Here is a 25,292-nt window from a genome sequence, read left to right on the forward strand (position 1 = left end):
AAGAGGGTGCACTTGACAGTAGGCCCCTTACATGATTTAAATTCACAGTTCATAATATTATGCCATATCTTTATAATTACCCTGTAATGAATTGCATTCATTCGATACATGAGCACTTGCATGATTGCAATCCTTTTTCTCTCTTTCAACACATTCATCCTGTTTTAAACGTCCTTTATCCATAGACAGCTCTGGGTGATGCACATTTTGCGCGGGGGGTGGAGAGGTGAATACTACGGGGTTGTATGTGCGCTTCGGTGAATGACGGAGCTATCACCGGGAGTGAGTGCAGGCGAGTGGGGCGAGGGACAAAAAATTAGAGTAGTGTATCTGTGGAGGCAGGGAAGCAGCATATCTCCGCGCTGAGCATGAAAAACCAAGACGCACCATAACAAAACAGGATTTTAACGACGAAACGCTGGATTATGGAGGTTTAAACGAGGTTTGACAACACACAATTTGGAATCTGATATTTTGTAGTTATTGTTCAACAATATGGGGATGGACAGACGGAGACGAGCGTCTCTTGCACTCACCTTGAACTTCATTGCGCTTCTGTTCGCTGTTTCCGCACTTACTACCAGTTATTGGTGCGAAGGAACCCGGAAAGTTGTAAAGCCGTTTTGTACGGGGCCAGTTACTTCGAAACAGTCGTACTGCATTAGGTTTAACAGCTCAAACCTAAACGATACCCGCCTGGTACAGTATATTTGGGAAACTGGAGAGGATAAGTTTGTCATGAGGAAATTTCATTCCGGAATCTGGTTTTCCTGTGAGCAAAATGTCAACATGATCGGTAAGAACGTAATTTCGTGTTTGTTGTTGCCAACCTACACGTCAATACTTGCGCACCCAAAATATAGAATACGATCAACATTGCACTAACCAATGTAATCATCCACTCAGGGCATGTTTTTTATGCTTTACCTGTATTATTTGGGTAACTGGATAAACATGTTAACCTTATTTTTTTTTATCAAGGTTATTTTACTGACAGATAAAAAAAATCTCATTCACAACTAACTGTAATGCAACATCAGGTATTTGTCATTAGGATTTTTAATAATAGCCTAATTTTTAATGATAGCCTAATTTGATTTGAAAGTTAACACATTGTCACAATTTAATGCCAGAGGCTACAGTGAAGGAAATACTCATGTGCTGTATGATGCTATTGGATGATAATGAGTTTTTGTATTATTTCCAGGTGAAAAATGCAGAAGTTTTCTGAACATTGCGCCACCCCATGAAAGAGGTAGGTTTTTTATTATGTTGTTACTGTAAAAGCTTAGGTTATATTGATGCTTTAAATCTCTCCTTCCATTACTCACATAGGCATTTATCACCTCACAAAATTTTATTGTTTTGTTTTTGTAGGTTATTCACAAGGATACCATCACACCCAGGGACATTAAAGGCAGACACAGTGAATGCATAGAGGGTGTATTAAATATGGGTCATGCGGTCAGATATCCCTCTGTTGAGGATAGCTCAAAAGGATTGGCGAAGGATGATACTGTATTGCTCCCCCTACCAATACACATGATGATCCTGAAAATGAACTTGTGAAGCATAGCATCACAAATAACACAGCATACAAATATGAATATTTTGTTTGCAATGCAATTTGATTCGATTGATTTCATTGAGTGCTGTCAGTGTGAATATAATTTTGTGGCAAAACTGCCTTTGTTGTCATCTTCTACGTTGCCATGTAATGGTGCTAGAAACTGATCATTATCGGTCTCTTGTCACAGTCCACCCTCAGAATAATGAATGGTCACTGAATGAAAACTCATTCTCAATTCATAACATGTTGCCAGAGATGACTGGGGCTCATTTTAACCTGACACGGCTGCATTCAGCTGAAATGGCATTACACAGTGAGATGAACCTCATTGACCCTCTGGGGGTGCTAAAATGGCCCCATGAAGTCTGCCTTCAAGATGAGGTACAGTTTTACTACTGGGCCTCAATGCAGTAGGTTAATTAGAATTCACTTGCAGTGAGCAGAAAGATGCCCTTGTAGCTCCGAACTCAACACCTGTTCAAATGGGCTGACAGACAGTGTTCCTAATGGCCTGGCCGTTTGAATCCCTCCTTTTAATCCACTTTAAATCCACTCAAATTCCTCGCTGCGTCTCGCCTCTCCTGGTCGAGCTCTTCCCTCATCACCCCCCTGTCATTCTCTGTTCCATACACTCTTTTATTATCATAACATTTACTCTTTCAGTAATTTGGGACTGAAAAACCCTGTCTGAATTACACTGAACAACCGTTTTGGTCATGAAATCAATTGAAGCATTGTGTGCTGCCATCTATTTTAGGCTGCTCACCTGACCAGTACATTTACGATTGCCAGATGCATTACTCGGGTTGTGCATTGAGTAGATGGGGCACTATAGGTGATTGATCTGCCTTGAGCGTACATAGCACAACACTAAGAGTGGCATTATGCTTTCTATCATATATGGGAGATTGGAATGTGGGACTTGGAGAGGACCTGTCCAGAATCTCTAAGTGTGGCCACTAACCTGTGATGCATTGAACTGAATGGTCAGGAGAGCTGACGATGGCCCTTGTTTGGCCTTGTCCCGATTTGATCCATCGGTTGGTTTGTCCTCTGTCACACTCACCACACCCAGGAGGACCATTAAGGTGGCAGAGATGTGAGCAGTGTGCTAATGGACTTGAATAAGGTTATCAGACCCTTGATCAGAATGGCCATAACTTTTGAGCATCTCTTGATAAACCTCCAAGACTTCTAACACCAAAAAGAAAGAGAAAAACATGGCGGATCGATATCCATTCTCTCACCCTTTGATCTCTCCATCTCCGTCTCTCTGCAGGTGTCCTGTGGCTGTGCATCGTGGCCGAGTGCCTATACATCCTGCTGCTATCCACAGGAGGCATTCTCATGTCCATAGAGGTGTGCCATTTTGGCAGCGTCATTGATGGCCTCAAGCTGAACGCCTTCGCTGCCATATTCACCGTCCTATCAGGTAACATCATCGTTCCCGTGCTTTTTTGGTGCCATTGATAAACTTTGAAATGTTTGTGCTAGTAACTTTGACACTGTAGTGTGAGTAAAGAATATGATGTACATAAGAGCATGGACAATGTGAAACATTTACTTTGTCTGACATGAAACAGTATTTTTACCAACAATGACCCCTCTTGAGTTCTCTAGTTTATATTTTTTTGTGGATTTATATTTCATTGTGATGTACCAGAACAAAGGCACAGAGCCAGCATCAGACACACAAGTAGATCAGGTTCTGTTTGTAGAGATAGTGGTGTTTGGGGCGTCAGGGGAAAACTATCTGCAGCTATCTCAGTAGCTGCAGGCTTGACTTTGCCATTCCATTTATTCCATTTTTTTGAGCCATGGTGGCATCAATATAACATCACACGATTTAATACTCTGAGGATGATATCCCTTAAGAAACAAAAAGCAATGATCTCTGCTCCTTTTACATTATATAGGTCATCGTCATAAGTAACTGCCTGCAGGTCAAGCAGAAGAACAACAGGGAGACTTGGCTGGAACAAACACCATAGCTCTCGCACATTGCCTTTGCTCTTCATAAGTTCATACAGTAATATTTGTTATGTTTGAATTCATACAGTGCACACAGTTATTCTGTAATGTTGTAGCATTGCTGATATCACTGGATGTTAAAGGTGCTCGAAGCGATGTTGGGTAACGTCACTTCTGTTGACGTTCAAACAAAACAGAGAGCTATCTCGCCCCTCCCTCCCGTACAACTGAAACTCTCCTGAATACGCATCTCATCGGTGATTGGCTGGAACAGTTTGTTATGTTTCATGGTCCAGACTGGACCAGGCTGTTTTTGTTGCCATTTTTGGAGCCTGGTCTGTCCACAGAGACTGCGTTTTTTACAGTGTATAGGGACAGGCAGCTAGCGGATTGTGAGGAGATGTTTGCTGTATAATGTGACAAAAAATGTTTTAGCTTAGAAACCACACAACATCGCTTAGAGCCCCTTAACACAGTTGACAGTACAATATTATAACCAGTGCAAAAATGACTGTAATACCAACTAACACTAAAAGATCCTCAAGTTTGAAAACTCACTATTGTACTAGTGCACTATTGTATGTAAATACAGTATGCTAAATAATGTATAGTTTGACAATTCCAAATTTAAAGCCATTTTATTTGTCAATATCTCCACTGTTCAATTGCTGTGATTGGAATATATACAGTGCTTTTTATACAGTATTCATTTTCTAATACCATATTATAATAGCTTAGAAAAGCCAACCAATCCATCTTCTGTGAACTTTCCATCCACTGGGCAGCACGTTAGGGCAGTGGCCTCTCAGCTTTATTAGACCAATGTTCCTGCTGCCTGAGCAATGGCTTCTGTCATTTCACATCACAACACATTGATTGGAATTGGATTTGATGTTGTACGTAGATGGCCAGGCAGATGGATCTGGTTGTTCTTGAGTATGGTTTAGCGGAATTTAGTTAATTGATGTCACTTGATGTGATTGTGTCACTTGATGTGACTATATTTAGAAAACAATTGATTGTTATACATTGTCAACAACGGGGCAGACTAAGGCGGAATCCATAGTTTATTTGCTCTGTCTGGACGGTGCTCGTGCAATACAGGGATTTTGGCGGTTTATGAAGTAATCGGATTGTCATGGAGATCGCTCTCAGTCTCTCTCTCACCCTCCCTCTCTCTCTCTCTCTATCTCCCTCTCTCTCTCTCTCTCTCTCTCTCTCCCTCTGACTCATTCTCACTATCATTCATGATTTATTTTGTGATGAATCCTGCTGAAATGAGATTCCCTCTCAGCCCGGATGCAGATCAGTCTACAAAAAAAAAAACTAAAGGTAACTTTTTTTCTCCCCCGTCTCCAGCACAGCCTCTGCTTGCAGATAGTCCTCCCTCTAGGCTCCTTCCCCTCCAGCATTTGAAGGCATCCATTTACAAAATATGGGTCATATTTTTCAGCCCCGCCAATATTCCACAGCAGCTCAGGCTGTGCTGGTGTTTAATGAAGTGAGACAGCACTTTGCCGTCGTCAGACACTGTGACTCAGACACGGCGAGAAGTGTTTGACACATTGACTGGGACGGGTTGTAAATAACAGATCTTTAATCTGTCCTGAATTTCCTCAACTCCTTTCTTTCCTTCAACTTTTTTTTTTCTACTTCCTGCTTTTTTTTTTTTTTTTTTTCCTTTTTCGATCCACTGTGGTGTGACATTGCTTCTCCTCCCTCAAGGTCTCGCTGGTTGATGCAGTGTGGTGTGATGAGAATAAGTTTGCCATCTGGACGGAAGGCAGAGACACTCACTCATTCACTCTCTTATCCTCTCCCTCTCTCTCGAGTGCTCTCTTATTCTCTTATCCTCTCTCTTTCTCTCTCTTTCTCTCTCTCTGAAACACACACACACACACACACATACACACACACACACACACACACACACACACACATACACACTTACACACATAAAATCACACTGACACAGCACAGTGACCCTGACACATATACTCCCACAGTGTGTGTATACCCTGCGGTCCTGACTGATATTAATTACTTCCACTCCTGGGATCTGTGCAAGCATGAGCTAATGGGGTTCACCTTGGCTTATTTTACACTGGTTTACCGCTGTGAAGAGTCAGTGAAGTATTACATACTGCAAGCTAAACTTGTGATATTGTGGCTGTGTCTCCTTTGTTTAGTATTTCAGTATTTATAGGCAAGTCTCAGCCTCTGTGTCGCTTCCTGGTGTAGTTTGCCCCCTTGTGGTGACAACTGAGAAACACAGATTTTAGATATTTTATATTGTACACAGCCTAACATAAACAGGGAAACTCTTTTCAAACTTAATTTATTTTATTAACATATATGTAATGTATCTGTTCACAATGACCTTGTAAGGAGGATTTATAAGTGTATTTTCCCTCTATATCTTTCACTCTTGGGTGACCTTTCTCTAGGCCTCCTTGGGATGGTAGCCCACATGATGTACACAACAGCATTCCAGTTAACCGTCAGTTTGGGCCCAGAAGACTGGAAACCACAGACCTGGGACTACAGCTGGTCATACATGTAAGATTGCCATCGTTTTTCAATGTCTCATTTATATGAAGAGTGAGAGTGGGGTTTGTAAAGGATATCGCCGATCATGTCCTATCAGAAATCAATAAATTATGGGACTCTAAGTATTATATTATGTCTGTAAACTTTAAAGCCAAAGCTATTATTTTCAACGATTTTGCTGCCAGTCTGGCTACTGTTATATTCCAACCCCAAAACATTGTGTAAAATGTGACTAAAAACAGAATGTCTCTTAAACTCATATTTAGTTGCAAAAAGGACATCGACAACATATCAAATGTTGAAAATGACAAATTTGACTATTTCATGGAAATTGTATGTTAATTTTGAATGTGATACCAGCAACATGTTTCAAAAAAAGTTGGGACAGGGGTAACAAAATGCTGGAAAAGTTGTGTAATGATAAAGAAAACAAAAGGAGGAATATTTCACAACTAATTAGGGTAACTGGCAACATGATTGGGTATGAAAAAGAGCATCCCAGAGAGGCAGGGTCTCTTAGAAATAAAGATGTACTGTTGGGTTATTCATCACTCTGTGTAAACCTGTGTGCACAAATGATGAAACAATGTAATTTTAATGCTTCTCAATATGAAATTGTGAGGTATTTGGGGAGTTCACCATCTACAGGATATAATATTATTAAAACATTCAGAGAATCCAGAGAAATCTTTGCAAACAAGGGAAAGAGCTGAAAAATAAATTGGATGGCCGTGGTCTTTTGGACCTCAGATGGCACTGCATCAACACCAAACCTGTTTCCAGACCTTTCATTGTATGGGCTTAGAAAAACCTCTGATAACCATTGTCTATGTGCACAGTTTGATACTCAATTAAAAAACTGCAGCCGAAATTGTAACAGCCAAAATTTTATTGAGACATGATACAGAAAATACCACCGTCTTATCTGGGCCTAAGCTTGTTTAAAATGGACTGAGGTAACATGGAAAAAGGTCCTGTGGTTAGACCAATCAAAGTTTGCCATTCCTTTTGGAAATCATGGACTCATCTGCGCTAAAGAGGAGAGGGCCTATCCAAGTATCCAACCTATCCAACTTGTTTTAGTGCTCAGTTCAAAACCCAACATCTATGACGGTGTGGAGGAGCATTAGTGCCTAAAGCAGTGTTTCTTACTGTAACTGGTGGGTCGGGACCCAAAAGTGGGTCGCGGAACTGTTCTGGGTGGGTCGCGGAGCTTGTGGTTCAAAAAAAATAATATTTAAAATGTTACCTTATCAGATCTAATATCAGACCTTTCAGATCAGACAAAATGAGACAGAAACCCCAGAGTGTGGCATGCAGTGAATTGCTGGCATATGAGAACATGAAACCATCAAAACTAAAATGCCACATAGGGACAAAGCGTCCTTGTCAAAAACAAACCTGCTGAGTGTTTTAAGGTGAGATCAGGAGTTGAAGGCTTCACAAATGTAATGCCAAACATCACCACGGCCATGGGCGTAGCCAGAAATTATCATTAAGGTGTGCCTCGTGGCTATGCCACTGCTACAGGCATTTTGCGTGTCTTACAATGTAGCTCACCATTATCTGTTGGCTTAAATGCTAAAAAAATATATGGGTCGCGACTTCATGAACATGGGAAATAGTGGGTCCCAAAGCCAGACCAGTTAAGAACCACTGCCTAAAGCATGGGGATGGGCTTGCACATTTGGCAAAGCACAATCAATTCTGAATGATGTATACAGGTTTTGAGCAACATATACTGCCATCCAGGCAATGTCATTTCCAGGGAAGACCGTGAATATTTCAGAAAAACAATGTCAAAATGAATTATGCACATATAAAGAGTATTTCTCCATAGATTAAGAGTCCAGGTGCTAAAATGGCCTGTCTGCAGTCTAGATTTGTCAAATTAGGTGCATAATGGAATGAAAAACATGACTAAGAATACCCCATACTGTTCTTGAAATTCTATAATGGGACAATATTTCATTCTCAAAACTTTAACAACTGGTCTCCTCAGTTCCTTAAACATTTACAGAATTTTGTTAAATGAAGAGGTGAAACAGCACAGTGGTAAACATGCTGCCGTCCCAACTTTTTTTGAAACATGTTGCTTGCATCAAATTCAAAATTAACATATTTTTTATATGTTGTCTATGTCCTTTTTCCTGCTAAATATGGGTTAAGAGACTTGTATATTATCACATTCTGTTTTTATTTGCATATCTAATACATACATGTAAGAATGTTATCCTTTAGCCTGACGTAGCCAGACTCAATTCTATTCAGAATTTGAGTCTGGTAGGCTACCGCTCCATTGGGACGTGATTATGGGACTCTGCACACAATTGGATAAGCCTATCCAATCAGAGCAACGAAATATGTAAATATAGGGAAGAAAAACATCTGTCTTCTCGACAAATGCCCCAATTGCTGTTTTCTGTTTGTTTTTTAAAGTTATTGCACACTCAATATCTTGTTTATTTTATTGTATTTATCCTTTTTTTACCGGTTCCAGAGTCCCAATGAGAAATTGCATCTCTTTTTCAAGGGAGCCATTGGTTCACAAAACTAAAAAAGTACACTAAGAACAAGAACAGAAAGGTATACAACAATGACCAGACAGGACAACAGAATACAATAATGACAGGTCCAGACACAACAAACAATAGGTTAAATAACAAAAAGAGCTACATTTAACAACAGACAAATACATAATTATATACATGTAGACAAAAACAAAGGGAGAAAAAAAGAGGAGAGGGTTATTGGAAACGATGCAGTGCATCTGACTTAAGTGTCTTAAGTAAATGGAGAGTTTGGTTTATTATTGAAGGAGGTTCCAATACCAGGGGGCAGAGTAGCTAAAAGCCATCTTTCCAAGTTCTGAAGCAATGCGTGTTATGATATGGAGCAAGGTGTTATTGGTTTTTGTATTTACTGTGATTCCAGATTAACTTGTAGACTACAACAGACGTGATAGTGAAATCTAAACATGTAGCTTCTCTTGGGACAGGCTTTTTCCAACAATATCAACTCAAGCGCACTCAGGTGACATGAATGACCAGGCACCCTTGCTCATCTGTCCATCATTGTACACTGTATTGAACCGCTCTGGTGCGGGCTTAGAGGTTTCTTAAAGCTGCAGTTGGCAAGTCTGACAGATTGAGGGGACTGGACCAGACTGCACCAGACTGTGATTGACAGTCAGATCTCACACAGCCCTGCTCTGATTGGACCAGAAGAACTGGGAGCTGTGGATTTTTGCAAAACAAATAACTAGGTGGAGGTAGAAGTGCAGGTTTTTTTCTAAAACAGGCTGATTTATGTTGTTCTGTCGGAGCATAGTGTCGGTTTCAGTAAATATCATCTAAAAAATCTTGCCAACTGCAGCTTTAATAGAGTGAGGCGAGACTGAATTTCCGGACCTCAAATTTTGTGGGTGAGGCAAATTTGGGCTGACTTCCAGGCAGATATCCTTACTAATCACGCACTCTCTTGTTTCTGTTCGACAGACTAGCATGGAGCTCCTTCACTGCCTGCATGGCCTCTTCCGTGACTACCATCAACCGCTATACAAAGACTATTCTGGAATTCAAGCACAAACGCAAGAACATCGAGAAGAACCTGAAGATCAAGCAGAAGCTGCTGGACCTGGAGTCTCCAGACCAGGTGTGGGACATGTACATCAGCTCCGTCCCCAGCTCCACCGCCGAGGAGCTCCTGGACCTGTCCAGCTCGGGACGCAAGCTCTCCAACAACTCCGTCTTCCTGGACCTCAACGATCTGCCCGACCACCACCACCACCACCACCATCACCAGCAGCAGCAGGTGGAGGAGTATTGCTGAGGTTTCGCCCCTCAAACAGAAGAGGCCTGCACTGGGTGTCTAGTGCTGCCATTCCTCCCTCCCTCGTCCGCCGCACCAACCTCCACTCTCCTCATCCAACTACTGCAGCCTGCCAGCAGAGGCCTGAGTGTCCTGTTCTCTCACAGTAAACAAATCTGATCTCGATCTCTCTCTCTTTTCTCTTGAAAATGGGCTATGTTGTGACCAAAAAAGACTGTGTTGTCAGTGAGTTTCTGTCATCTCTGTCTGTTTGTTTGTTTGTTTTGATCATGCACATACATGCACAGTGTAAAGATGGGAGTAGTTGACCTTATTGGACATTTATGTATTTATTTGTTTTCCTTATCGCATCAATTCAAATGCATTGATACTGTGAAAATACAGAATATGGTGAATAATATCTTCACAATTTACTTTCCATATCAATAGATATGATCCTGTATTAAGTGTAGAGGGTCAGCTTGCTGCTCAGTCATTAGCTAACTGCTGATTCACGCTTCCCTCTAAACCAGACATTCCGACATGAAAGCCATTGTTATTCCTGTCCTATTCAAATTCAAATAATAAAGGCATGGTTTTCCATCATAAGTAATCCTACAGCGCCCTCAGCTTCAGTCTGCAAGAGTCCTGCTGTGTGTAAAATGTATTTAGTTACAGTCACCATGCTGAGTGCCTTTGCTTGTTATATTGATCTACTTTTCAGAGTCGTTTCAAACTGCATGATGAATATCATTGATAGCTTTAGTCTCTGAGCATGTTTTGTAATATGCAAATGTAACTAATTCTAATTCCTCTAAGTCCTCTTTTGAATTTGTCTAATTTTAAATCAGAGAACATTTTTTATCTCGGGTTCAACTGCCAAAAGACAAGCTAATCCTTTCTTGATACTGTGCGGTTTTGTTTTTTCTTGTGTTACCTAATTGTGTGATTTATGATGTTTGTGACAGATTGGTCAGTGCAATTGCTTTTAGAGCTAAACACACAAATGTGTACCCTAAGAGGGCATATTAAGGCGTATATTGAAATACTTGCAAATAAGGTGGTTAGAATTCACTTCATGAGCTTTCAATGTTTCATGTATGTGATTTTTTCTTTTTGTAATTTCAAGCCCTTTTGTTCTTTGTTACTATTTTTGTCACTTATTTTGGTAAAAAGTAGACCACAATAGGAATACATGTTGTTTTTCTCATTGTACAGATCACTCATTTCTTTTGAATACTAGATGTTATGAGGCTATTGATGTTGTTATGGAGAGCAGAGTTGCATGGATCTTAAGCCTTTTGAGCATGTTCATTTGATATATTTGGGGACCATTTTGCTGATAATTAGACTTAAGCTTTACCCTAATATATAATATATAACCTCTCAATAAGGCACATCATTGACAGATAAACATATGTTCATGTTACCCATAATACTTACTGATTGAGTGGGCCCTGCTTGTCCAGTGTGCAGAAACTCAGTTACAGGGGTTGGGCAAAGTAATGGAAACATGATTTGCCATTGAGATTTGCCATTTTTAGACACAGTTCATCTCGAAACGTTTATCTACTCGGCAGTTTGTTAACAAGGCCCCAGCCATCAGCGCTCCAACAATGTTTTTTGTCTTTAGAAGTCTGAAAGGTCATAGGCTACAGTTTTACATTTACTGATGCACAGATTAAAAAAGCAAACACACAGGAAGGATGTCTGCTGTACATATACCGGTACATAAGATTTATTTTCCAATTGGGACTAAAAATGTAATTTTCCAATTTCCTTTTTTTTGTCCAATCCCTGTTTATATCTGCATTTAGTCTATCTCTATCTGCATTTAGTCTATTTCTATCGGATCCCATATTCTGCTTTAGTGAGTTGTTAGGTTCTCTAGTTCCCCCTAGTGCCCACTATTGAAAATGACAACCAACAAAAACATAATTCAGGTTCTAAATTGTGCTAAAGTGCTAAATTAAGTGCTAAATTGAGGACCTTGACATACTTTACTACAAACAAGATTTTTTTGGTCTTTTTCACAGTCAAACATATATGATTAAACTAGTTTGTATTAGTGGTTAATATGATAGTGGTGTGTCCATTTATTTTATTTGGGGTTGGGGCTTATTTACGTATTGCATATCAATGCAATGCGATTGCATATCAAAAGTTTGCCTTTGGCTGAGAAGAGGTCTGGAACCGAAAAGCTATTGTGAGCTTGCAGGCCTACATTTTTTTACCACAGCTTTCTTTTTTTATTTTAAAAGCCTATCAAGATTTATCTGAAGCCTAATTTGAACAGTTGTCCGTTGCTGAATTCCAACGATTGTAGCATTGCCCAGGCTAACATTGCGTCAGGTTTATTTTTTTGTGTGTCTCCAAGTTCAACCTATCCACATGGGTGAGATATGGACCCCAGAGTGTTGGGTGGAGATTAAAGATATACATTTTGATATCTACTGTATGATTCTGTTAGAGAATCGGATCCCTTTCTTGTCAGCACTGACATGACAACATATTTCAACCTCCATAAGGCTGAATCATGGGGATGAGTACAGTTTTTCCTGAATAAATTCATAAATCATTTTATGAAGAATTACTGAGGAGTTATTTTTGCCAAACAAACTGTTTACAGGGAGTTGTCGTGCTAGATAAGGTAATATAATTTAAGATGTAGGAAATGTATAATGTTAAAAGTATGATAATGATTATTTATTTGTAAACACTGTTCTGTAAAGCAGATAATAAACCTGCTGTTGCTTCAAGTGTGTGTTTGCTTCTTGATCACTGGAAGAGTACATTCTAAAAAATGGGAGCGGATTAAATGAAATATGGTTTTCATTGTCAGTGCAAAATGTGGTCTGATGACTCAAACTCACAAGCATGTTGCATCTTCCTTCCTCAAACCCATGGAAACTTGAATATCATGCTTAGCACAGGATTTTTACTCTTTCAAACCCCTGGACATATTTTGTCTGTTTGTTGCAACATTAGGTAACGGTTCCTCATGGTGAAAATCACATATTTAAAATGTCCTCATGGTGGCACATCTGTCACATTTGGGACACTCAAACTTCCCATGTGTGATAAATTGGAGTGAGATTCCTGTCAGGGATAATCAGCTCTACAGCTAAAAATATATTTTGGGTCCATGAAACAAAAATGAGTCTTATAAGAACAGTAACAGCATGTCCTCTAGATGTCTCCAAAGTGCCATATTTACCCAAGTACTGAAACTGCCTCTACCGCTATTTCTCTCTCCTGCCACAGTGATTCGGTACAGGCTCCAGATCAAAGACTACATGGAAACATAAACACTACCAAAAGTTTGGGGTTACTTAGACATTTCCATTCCACACAATTATAGACAGAATACCAGCTGAGATCAGTTGCATTGTTTTTTTGATCAGGGCAGCAGTGTTCAGATTACATTATGTGCTTAAGTAATTGCAAAAGGGTTCTCGACTGAAGGAAATGGCTGATCTTTAATGCAATATCTACATTGCCCATTATCAGCAACCATTCATCCAATGTTCCAAAGGCACATTATGTTTACTAATCTGATCATTTTAAAAGGCTAACTGAGAAAACATTGAAGAACCCTTTTGCTATTATGTAAGCACATGTAATCTGAAAACTGCTGTCCTGATTAAAAAACAAAATGCAACCGATCTCAGCTGCTATTCTGTTTATAATAGAGTGGAATGGAAATTTCTAAATGACCCCATCTTTTGACTGGTAGTGTATTTGTATTGATGCTATTACTGTATCATCTTTCTGCTGTATTTTCTTTTCAATCTGGTTTCATTTAATATTATGTGTTTTCAGCCTTCTTTTGCCATGGTTTATTACCTCAGGTCAGGTAATGTTTTTGTCATCTTATACTTAAAGTTGTATCTTTAATCATTATCTTCATCAAAGCATGCGTTTTGTTCAATTTATTGCTGTAGCCTAATGATAAATACCAGCATCCAATGGTTTAATAGTGCGCATCCAACTCTTCTGCATGTCAACATACCAGATCTCCACTGGTTTTATTTATTTACAAATTGCATCTTTATACACTTTGTCAAGCCACCTTAGCAATTGAAAAAAAAAATGTGATTACCAGATTTTTCCAGAGGGTGGCGCACTTACACAAACTCCCCATCAGTGAGCCCACATACACACACAGCATCACACTCCCATAGCACAGGCAACACACACAAGCAGCTACAAACACAACTGATTGTTTCAAAATAATTTAATTGCTTCCTTGGAGGCTATGTCTCAAAGCTAGTGCAAATATCATGCAGGCAAATGGCTCTAGAGCTTGTCAGGTTTATTTGTAGATCTATAGATGTTAACAGTATACTGGGCTGTAATTGCACCATCCATAAAAGAGGGTTTGAATTGTTCTCCCTTGTAGCTGTACAGTATATGCAGGCCCTATTGTTTTCCATTGTCATATTTTGATTGATTTGGTTCATTGTTCTCATTCCAGACAATAAACAGGCTAAAAAAGTCAAAATAGGACAAAACCAAATTTTGAAGCGCGGGTACTGTGTGCATTTGGTGTTCTGCTTCCAGGGCTGCTGAGTGGGTGGTTGTTTTCAGAGACAAATGCATGATTTAAACACATAACCTTATGATGTCTTGGTGCATCATCGTAAGCATAGCGCATGTGCTGCTGATTGGTTTCTATTCCATGTTTATGCCACTGTACATATGTAGTCCTAAAAACATATCTTAATCTGAACCTAAAAACATATCTTAATCTGAACCTAAAAACATATCTTAATCCGAACCCACTATGGCTGATAGGGTGAAACACTAAAGACAGAGTTTGAATAAAAAAAAATGAATGTGTGAATATGAAGGTTTCACTCCCATTGCAGAACAGAAGGCTTCCGGCACATAATACTCTCAGTGGTTTTGCAAAAAACACCACAATGAAATTATGACATAGCATAGCAGATCCTGGTCATCTTTTCCATTTTCTGTTTCTTCTCTTTTTTTGTTCATATTTTTTTTCTTTTTCATTTGCAATCGTTTAGCTTGTGCCAAACGGCAGGAAGTGGAGTGAGAATGCCATCCATCAGCGAACGAAAGCACCGCTGATTAGTTTCTGTTAGTGACAGCTTTGGTGCCAGCACCGCGGGTCTCTGGTGAAAAATAAAATGATAATCTTTCAGCCAACAGCTATTTGTCACTGCTCGGAAACAATGTGCTGTCTCAGGATATTACACTTGACTCACTTTAGCCCGGCATCCAAAACATATTAAAAATCATAAAATTCAGTTTCCATCTCGAGGCCAGCACTCAAGTGGCATTGAATTATCCATTATCCTCCCGTCTAATAACAGTTTATAGTCACACAGTCGCTGCAGCCGGGAGCCACAAATGCAGCCGAGAAATTAGATGAATATTTTGGAGAAGCGGGTTCCATTCCAGGATATTAAAGAATCAGTCACTGCCAGCCAAAGTCCTGCCCCGCCATTTGGTAGAACCGCAGGTTGTGGGGCTGATAGAACTCCCGCAGCTTCTGGATGACTGTCGGGTCGATCCGGGGGTGGATCCGTCCCTTGGTCTTGCCCAAGCAGTGAGGTTTGCTGCTCCCCTCGGGTTTCTTGAGGCAAGGGAAACCCTTGGTCTTGTTGAAGTAAAAGTGCTTGTCGGTAACGATGCGCTGAAGGCCCAGGAAGTCCTGCACGCGGCCCAGCTCGCCGGCCGGGTCGCTGATGAGCCGCTCCCCGTGGACGAAGTGGATCTGCGAGAGCGGGAAGTAGGCGAGCCAACGCTCCAGGTGCTTGGCGTACAGGCCGATCCACAGCGGGCTCCACAGGGCGTCGATCTGGCCCGTTGTCCCCGCCGACGCCGACGACCCGTTCTTGAAGGTGAGCGTCTCGAAGCTGGGCACGTCCGGCGTCTTGGAGATGATCTGCGTGTAGTCAGAGATCGCCCGCGTGATGGGGTCCCGCACCACCACGATCAGCTTGATGTCGTGGGACATTGCATAGATGCGGGCCGGCGTCTCCTCGGTGACGAAGTAACGGGGAGTCTTCTCCATGACGATTTGCCCGTCCAGGGCCTTCGGCATCATACTCCTACAACAAAGAACAAAAGCCCACATGAGACACCCACATCGTTACCATGATAGAACATCTAATATGATCACCAGACTTCCAAAGTGAAGCCATAATTCATCCCATTAATGGCTAGGTCTCAAATAAAGAACCACTGGCCACAGCTACCCCCTTGAGTGAGCCCAAATCACAGCCCCACACCCTCCGGCATCCATAGTGGGGGAGGGATGATAACAGATAGTCTCAGAACTGCAAGCGATGGACAGGTCAGATGGCCTGCAGGCCAACAGCATGCCACATTTCCTGTGGCGCTATGTCACTTATTGGCCGGCCAAATGAGGCCAGGGCTTGGTCCTCCTGAGCTCACTCTAAGTGCGCATCTAAATGTGCATGCGTAATGGAGACGGCCGTGCAGATGCGTGGAGCACATCAATCACAGCAGGTGACTGACACCCACAACCAAGGCTCAAACAGATGGAAACGTACGTATCTCTCTCCTCTCTCTTTGTCTTTTGTTCTCTGTCTCTCTATCTCTCTCTTCTCTCTCTGTCTCTCTATCTCTCTCTTCTCTCTCTGTCTCTCACTCTCGTCCACTCCTACACACGCAGGACACCAGATGGGACTCATTTATCTCCGTGGTTAGTCTGCGGGGTCCAGTCTTCCTAATGGCCCACCTGCACCCCACCTGCCTGACTAGCTGGCCACACACACACACACACACACACACACACACAGCAGACACACATGTGCTGTTGTCCTCTGGCTGCCGTGAACAACGTGCTTAGAACAAAGTTGTAGGTAGGTAGGGGTACCACATGAAGTCCTGGTGCCCATCACACAAACCAGAAACAAGAAACAGCTCAATATTCACGCAGACCCAAAACTCACCCAGATAATACAGTGAGATAATAAAGTGAAGCATCAGTAATGTAGATGAGATATTGGACAGGTGATAGTGTTGTTTAGTAGAAGTAGCACTGCTATCCCCAATCACGACTCAAAATGTCTTTTAAATGTTCTTTATGTAAGGTGATAGTTGAAAACGGTCCCTGTAAAATATAACATTTCTACCTGACCATGACCAGAGAGCGGAACAACATTATGTATTTGACCAGCCCATCCTTGGGAAGCTGGAAACACAAAACAGACCATCATTGTCATTCCAGTGCTGTGGTGGTGAGAAATGCTGACTAGAGATTGTCTTATTACAGGCTGGAGTTGTAAGGTTGAACCCTGGCCAGGGTGGAGATTTTAGCTGTCGCATCCATTAAAATTCATGTTGAGTTTTAGCAAGCAAAGACATCTTTCAGGGGTGGGAGGTCCGGGTTGTAGTGCTGTTTTAATCTTTTTTAGGTTTAGAGGGGGTGATAGCATAGCCGCAAACCTCAGGATTTTCACATTAGGCTATATGAACACAAACTCCACATCCCTGCCACACCATTACACCGCCAATGGAGATGTCTCTCTACCTGTGAAATAGGTTCCTGCTTTTTGAGAAATAGTGCCTACCACAACCATTGTAGTGCAAAGGCATTACAGTGAATTGATAGCTAGTTGGGTACATCTGTTAAGACTTGCATTACGTAAATATTCCCGTCTACAGCTGATTAAATACACTGATATAAATCACTTCCCTGCAGCAACTGGTTATTGGTGAAACATTAAAAGCATTATTTTTACCACCATCTGGAGCGGCAGCCACTGCAATATAAGTAAGGAATAATATAAGATGCACAAAAAACGAATATCTTCAGAGCTGGACCCAAGTGGACCCAAGACTGACCAAACAGGTCAGGGAAACTAGTGCTGAAATGATAAGCTGAGACTTTGGGACCTCTAATAAGTCTTCTAAATGTTGCAGCATGCTCATCCTCCATCTTGACATTTTACACGTTATCATAACGATGTTGCACACCCCACTTGAAAGGTTATGAAAAGTAAAAGTTATCAGATCAGATTTAATAAGAAGACATTTAGAAGGCATGCTCAACCAATTGTTTTCAAAGTCAATTTACAGTGTGCAGCTAAACAACACGAAAAGGCAATCTAATATTGTTGATGTCCTCTATGTAGACGAATCGTTGATGTTAAGGACATCACAGTGTCAAATTTCAACTTTATTTTGAAGCATTCAATATAACTTCAGCTCTGATTCTGATTTATGCAATATTTCAAATGATTCCGTTCAGCTTGACCATTCAGTGTTAAGAAATCATCAATCAATTATTGCATAACATGACAAATCTGTAATGAATTTATAACCAACACACCTTATAGTACATTGTTACACTTAAGTTACAATTCTTTGAGACAGGTATTTCTGTAACAATCAGATAGATATGGTTCCTGTATGCCTGAAATAACCTTTTGTCTTTGTAACATAAATGTCCGCACATGCAGCAAACAGAAACTTGAAAAATAGAAAAGTATTGGATTCAGGATTTTTTTTGGTCAAAAAAAGAACACCAATGTAAGTCAAGCTAGAAGGACGAACCTTAACGATAATCATTTCTGAAATGATATACTGCCCGACCTAAGTCCAGTAAGCAGTTAGACAGAACGGACTGAAAGGTCGGGGACAACAGAGGATAGACAAGAGGCTCTTTGTGACCCCTATCTGGCAAAGATCTCCATTTCCAACACCGGCCCTGTAAACCTCACGTCGATAGTGCCGTGGAGAGGCTACGTCAATTCCCCGACCACTACTGCATTATCCATGACTTCATCTGAGAAAAGTACTTAGCCTAAAGACTTCCCAGTTTACCTATGTCCATAATGGGGCCAGCCAGTCTATTAGAAAAAAGGCCATTAATTATTCACATTCAGCCATTTCTAAAGCAGTGTAACCTGTGTGTGTGTGTGTGTGTGTGTGTGTGTGTGTGTGTGTGTGTGTGTGTGTGTGTGTGTGTGTATGTGCACATGTGTGTGTGTGTGTGTGTGTGTGTGTGTGTGTGTGTGTATGTGTGTGTATATGTTTGTGTGTGTGTGCGTGAGTGTGTGTGTGTGTGTGTGTGTGTGTGCCTGTGTGTGTGTGTGTTTGTGTGTGTTTGTGTGTGTTTGTGCGTGTGTGTGTGTGTGTGTGTGCGTGTGGGTTCTGAACAGCATCTGACCTAATGCACTGTACTGCACTAACTCTTCAGGTCACTCTCGATTTGGGTAATCTCTAAAGGCTCACATTCATCAGACCCAAATAGGTGGAAAAGATAAAAGCCTGGAATGAAAGGAGAGGAGGACAAGGCCGAGAATGGTGATCAAAAGAAAAGTCCATTAGCGATCTTCCCTCAGATTAACTCTCGAGACAGACTCGTTTAGGCCACGTCCATCAGGACACTCATCTAGCCACTAACAAATATGGCAGTGCTAACGCTAATACAACGACCCTCGGAGGCTGTAGCCATATTAGGCAGCACTCCTCCCATTCTATGATGTCCAGTTAAATCAGGTCTACAATTAAACTCTTTATGCTCAGATACTTCAGTAAGCAGTACCTCCAAAGGTCCTACATTTCAACTGATGATGTACTGTACTTTATGTTGGACAAAATCAACAAACTTTTAATGGAATAAACATTTAAGCACACAAAAGTTGAATAAGCTGGAGGACATAAACATCACCACAAAATGTGCTTATTCCACTCAAGGTTCTCCCTAAACAGTTCTTCTACTGTAGATGACATCACTCTCATTAGATGTGCAAACATTTCACTGGAGAGCATTCGTAATTTACGCCTCTGCCGGAAAAACACGCTTCCATTCGTGTCCCCGCGCAACCTCCACTGTCTGCCTGCCCCTGTTTCATGTTGGATCCACTTAGCTTCCCTTCAGAGGATGTAGCCTCGCAAGTTAGCCTCTAATTGAGCCCCCCTTTTTTTTTGGACAGGGCCCCTCTGAGGTAGCATGAGCAAACCAAATGGTGCCCAGGGTATTGATTATGATGGGGGTATGGTAATGTGGAAGCCTCAGCTGGTCTGGGTGGGGTGGAGGGGTGGGGGTGGGGTAGTGGCAGGTGGAGGTTTTAGATGGGCCGCACTGGAGTCTCATCAGTGGCTTGCTGTGCACAAACAGATGTGAGGCAATTACCCTGTCTCCTGCTTGGGCCAGCCAACACTGCAGACTGATGAGATTTTCACAGGGAAAGAGGAATATATATATATATATATATATATATATATATATATATTTAATTTATATAAAGTCTATTTCTATGTATAAATGTATGACTTTGCATTGCTATGGGAGGCAAGCCCTGAATGTTTTTTTTTTTTTTCTTGCAGGAAAATCCATATGTCTTTCTAGTGGCCTGAGTTTTAACTGAATAGATCTTTTAAATAAGGAAGAGAAACGTACAGCAAAAGGCAATCATTTTTACAAAGGTGAAATAGTAGAATTAAATGTGAAAGTAAAATTTAATAAAGAAAAATTTAATAATTTTTCCGTTGAAAATATTTGCCTGTTAAAAAATGTAATTTGAGACACATGAAGAAAAGTGAATTTGAAATGATACTTTAGAATGATGCTCTATATGGCACTCTAAAGTAATACTCTACATGATTACTCTAAAATAATGGCAAAAGATATCAATACAGCAAAGTATCTCATGTTACAAATTTAAGCAATAACATACAGTTAAACAATAGTTGATAGCCAAGCACATCACTGTGTGCACACACATGTATGTGTCCTGCATGTGTGTGTGTGTGTGTGTGAGAGAGAGAGGGGGGGGATTTAACCCAGTCATCCATTTCTGGGCATGCCTGTCATTAATGGCTTAGTCAATTGTAACTGTGCCCTGTTCACTTCCAGGACACATCCATCACAGAGCTGCCCCAAAGACACCACCCAACCCACCCCACCCTCCCCCGCCTCCCCAGGGCCTCTTAATGAGGACTGAATTACAAACAAACCGTCTAGGCCTTATGGTGATTTCATACAATACAGTGCAGACAGCGCCATCACCATTGCACCACACACCTGGTCTGCATGGGCAAAGCCATCTTTATAAACATCCTACAGCAAAATGCTGGGTGTTGTGGCCATGACCGTAAGATAAGATAAGGGAAATAAGTTGTTGGACAACTTCCACTTATGTCAGCCACTTATGTTTCACTCAGCCAGCTCAAATAATTAAAAACAAATATTTTTTAATCAAGACATATGTACTGATTTGTTTACATGTGAAGGTGTATTTCTTGACTTGAATAAGCCCATAGAGTTTGTACAAGTGTGTATTACTAAGAAAACAGAAACTTCTGTATGGTAATAGCTATGCACAATTCTTCAAAACAGTATTAGTAAACCATTCCATTAGAAATCTACACTAAAATGTTTTAATCAGTCCTAATAAAATTCTAAAAAAACTGTCTACTTGATCTGCCAGCTGTGTTCCATCACAGTAGTTTAGTGACAAAAACAATTCCCATTAGAGATACTCAACTACTGAGTTCCTCTGCATTCATCTATAGGTGAAGGGCATGCGGATTTTACAACCACATCTAATTCATTTGCATGCTAATTATAACACTGTGTTTATACATATACGCACACCATGTTAAATGTCAATCCCCTAACCCCCTCAGCCCTAGAAAGGAAGAACAGCTTCAATGAGCATGAATTTAAACACCAGCTTTTCCCTTTTTTCCAAGACGTCCTCATGAATTGCAAATGCTGTGCTTGCCGTGTTTTGACATCCGATGCAACATCGACTGACCACATTGCAGCTTCCTTCAAGTGACCTTGAAGTATTTATAGGAAAGACGGCTAGTAGCAGAAGGAGAAAAAAACACTAAGGTACACTATCACATCACAAGGCGAAGGCTCAAAAGAAACCTGAATCTCCTCTCCTTTTTCCTCTGTTAGTCTCCTCAGCACAACCGGTAGCTCTGGATCAATATATTGAAGCATTTTATTTGCCACACCAATGGTAGAAAAAACACACCTTAGGCAAGGGGACACAATTTAGTGATTATACCTCCCAGTCTGGGTGCAGGAAATAATGGTTAAAGGAAAAATGAGGTGTCCTGTTATTTCTGTCCTGTTTTTAAGTTTTTGTCCTCAGTGTTCCTATACAGCCCCCTCTACTCTCCATGTCGCCAGCATAGCTGCCACGTCCCAGTGGGATATTGATGGAAAGGCACAATATCATGCTCCACTAAGGGAGGATTTATGCCGAACGGACGCCTCTCGAGAAAGTGACAGTAGTCAGAGCAGAAACATGACCTCGAAGCCTCGACGCGGATTATGCCACGGCAGGATAAAGCCTCTTGCTAATTGTAATGTAATCTGCACTGACCTAAGATAACTGGTTTAATGCTTGCATCAACTCAAGGTCAAGCTTGGGGCCAATCAATTGAAGAAACACTATCTGGATAAAACTTTCCATTTACACACACACACACACACACACCCCTACCTAACGCACACACACACACATACCAAACACATACTTGTGCACACTCAAACACTATCAAACACATACCACCCCCAACATTGAATTTGCTGTGTAAAATCCCCTCTAAGCTTCTCTTCAAAGTTTGACACACTGAAAACAGCATGGGGAGGAACACATATTTGTCTTCAGAGGACCACAACATCACAAACACTGGCCTCAGCCTCCGCGGCTCACGAGACCACACGGTCCACGACAGGCAGGCCTGGACCTCCATGTGCTTAGCATCTGGGGCCACTCCCTGGGACGCTCCCAAAATGAAGTCCCCGCGACACATCATTATGTGGCGAGGAAGAGGAGGCCTGGGTTAAAGATCAATTGACAGGTCTCACAGTCATGTCAACAGCCCTGGCTGTCGTGCTGTGTTGTCCATCTGGCCCTGGAGTGTGGACAGTCTGCTCACACCCAACACACCGGGCTCCATTGAGTGGGACACCAGGGAGGGTTGTGCTGGCTTGACATTACAAGACTAACATACGAGGGGGGGGGGGGGGGGGGGTGCAAAGACACGCATTAAATGCAATACAGGATTCTATCAGGAGGAAAATGACATTAGTGGCTGCATGATTTGCTGTTTGGGTAGGGGAAAAAATTTACTGCACATTAAACAAGTGTGTGTGTGTGTGTGTGTGTGTGTGTGTGTGTGTGTGTGTGTGTGTGTGTGTGTGTGTGTGCTTGTGTCTGTGTGCATGCATGTGCTGTGATATTTAGGATGTCCCTCTTTCATCTGGTTGGAATATAACTAAGTGTGAATTGACCAAACAATCAATCAAGCTTAAAAGGTAAATAATTGGATTCCGCCTAGCCCCAGGACCGTTCTCTAGGCGATGATGGCAAATGAGGCATAAAATCTATTGAAATGGCTTTATTTGAACAGCTGATGTCTTTCTAGAGAGCTTTGTGATTTATCTTGCCAATGAAAATATTAAAAATCCTTAAGAGATGAGAATCATTCCTACTGACAGACAGCACACTGTGTAAACAGCTAGGGGGGTCTAAGCAGTATTGATAGTGCCATACCAATTCAGCAAATAGAGGACCTAATGAGAGATACATTGTTCAGTCAGGATGACACAATTGTTTATATTTTGCCTGCAGTTGTGGTTTGTTGCCTTCATATGATGGAAATGCATTCATCTAACTTCCAGTCTCATGTTGCCAATCCACCCCCTTCTCTTTTAAGCTTGGGGAGAGCATTGCCATACAGTGGCAATGGAGGTAAAGATACAGTGTAAAGACGAACAGTCTCTCTGTCAATAAATTACAGTCCAAGCTCAACTAGCACTGGATGTCAAGAGTGTTGGCTGTCCCCTGCAGTTGTCAAACATCTGGCAGCAGCTCCAAAGATGATTAACATTGAGAACTTATCCAGGCCTTCCACAGATTGTGGGGGCCAGATGGCTATCTCGCCTACAATGAAACGTACTTGGAGTGTGCTTAAGACTATACAGTAGCTACAGAAACGCATTTGGAATATTGATGTTTTGATTGACACACATTCACCCTAAGCCCCCTCTAATAATAATGTAGATGACACACAGTAGACTATATGTTGTATACATTTCCGTATGATGATTATCAGTTTGAATGACTTCTAGGTGACCTCGCGTGTAGTATACAACTGTGATTATTACCTGTACCAGTCTAATCCGCGCGCGTAATGTCTGTCGAAGAAATGTGGCTCCGATCCAAGAGCGCGAATGTCCGGGTGCAGCCTCAAAAATTCCAAGAGAGCCCTTGTGCCTCCCTTCTTGACTCCTATGATGAGTGCATGTGGAAGTCTCCGAGTCGCTGTCCAGTCCTTTGCAGTGCTGTTAGTTTCCAGCACCGGTGAGCCTCTGGTGTCTTCCAACGTCCCATAAGAGGAGGTTGTTACTTGAGGAAATGTTCTATTTCTCTCGTCGTACCATCCTGTCAGAAGCAGTTTGTTCACACTGTTCAAATCTGGATTTTCTACCAAGTCCGAATTACAGCAGCCGTTAAGAAAGTAGAAGAGATAGACGCACACTACAGCGAAAGAGAACATGACTACGAGTTTGTGTACAAGTCTCCGAATGTCTTGTTTGTGGTTATGAAAAGTTGCCATTCCTTCGATTGCTCGCCCGAGCTGCCCATACTCTTCAGGGCAAACATCGCAGTGTATAATGTAGCAGATGACCAACCGATTCTGAGAGGGGTCCGTGCAGCAGAGGTGATGCCAACTCTGCAGAAGTCGCCGGTGAGCGGTTTCCCCTCTCCGTGCGCATCATTACGAGTTTCTGAGGTCCGCCAGGCGCTCGGCAGTCTCATTCCATGGTCAGAAAATCAGTTTCCATCTGCGCGCTATACACCCACACACTTGCCCTCCCACATCCCACAGATACCGGGTTTTTAATATCCCTTTGCATCCGCGAAGTGATGTTTCTCTCCGCGATTACCCGCTGTCGCCATATGGGTCCCGGGAGAGTTCCTGTCCTGGAACCGCTCCTGCTCATTCATGAAAGAGCGCTCAGCATCCATGCCTTCCAAACTGCCTATGATTGGAGGGTCATGGCCGAAGGCGGGTTTAATTTCACTGTACTTATTGGGATAGGAGATGGATTTGGTTTGGTACACTGTGCACACTGCACACTCAAGCACTTTTCTGCATGACTTGGACTAAGACAGACACGACTTCAGAGTGTGTGTGTGTGTATATACAGTGTAATTAAATCAGTTTATTGAGTGCCATCCAGTATTACCAGGTTTGTGGAGAGATACATAGCCTACCCTGTCAGATGCACTAACAGATCTGGAATTTTAAAAGGGTCTTTAAACGCATAGCACTCATGGTTCGAAAGGTTATTCTATCTAAAATATGTGTTCATGGTTGACCTTGAATGTATAACTTGTTAATTCACTAATGAGTT

The 25,292-nt window shown here is 41.6% G+C and overlaps 2 protein-coding genes across 2 annotated transcripts; one reads left to right on the forward strand and one right to left on the reverse strand.

Annotated features, from left to right (window-relative positions):
• The first annotated feature begins 495 nt into the window (after positions 1-495).
• gsg1l2b (gsg1-like 2b) lies at positions 496-9,922 on the forward strand. Its single transcript, XM_076298774.1, has 5 exons — positions 496-796; positions 1,208-1,255; positions 2,850-3,002; positions 5,989-6,100; positions 9,589-9,922. Exons 1-5 carry the CDS (start codon positions 496-498, stop codon positions 9,920-9,922), a joined length of 948 nt encoding a protein of 315 aa, XP_076154889.1.
• A 5,354-nt stretch (positions 9,923-15,276) lies between these two features.
• Positions 15,277-24,490, reverse strand: hs3st3l (heparan sulfate (glucosamine) 3-O-sulfotransferase 3-like). Its single transcript, XM_076298966.1, has 2 exons — positions 24,039-24,490; positions 15,277-15,981 (listed from the first exon to the last, which is right to left on the reverse strand). The coding sequence occupies exons 1-2, from the start codon at positions 24,488-24,490 to the stop codon at positions 15,345-15,347; spliced, it is 1,089 nt and encodes a 362-aa protein (XP_076155081.1). The 3' UTR covers positions 15,277-15,344.
• Positions 24,491-25,292: the final 802 nt, after the last annotated feature.

The sequence above is a fragment of the Alosa pseudoharengus genome, unplaced genomic scaffold (assembly GCF_046254945.1).
Source record: "Alosa pseudoharengus isolate Yale_2024_CS ecotype anadromous, Long Island Sound unplaced genomic scaffold, YU_APseudo_1.1 YU_APseudo_1.1_scf_21, whole genome shotgun sequence".
Lineage (NCBI taxonomy): Eukaryota > Metazoa > Chordata > Actinopteri > Clupeiformes > Clupeidae > Alosa > Alosa pseudoharengus.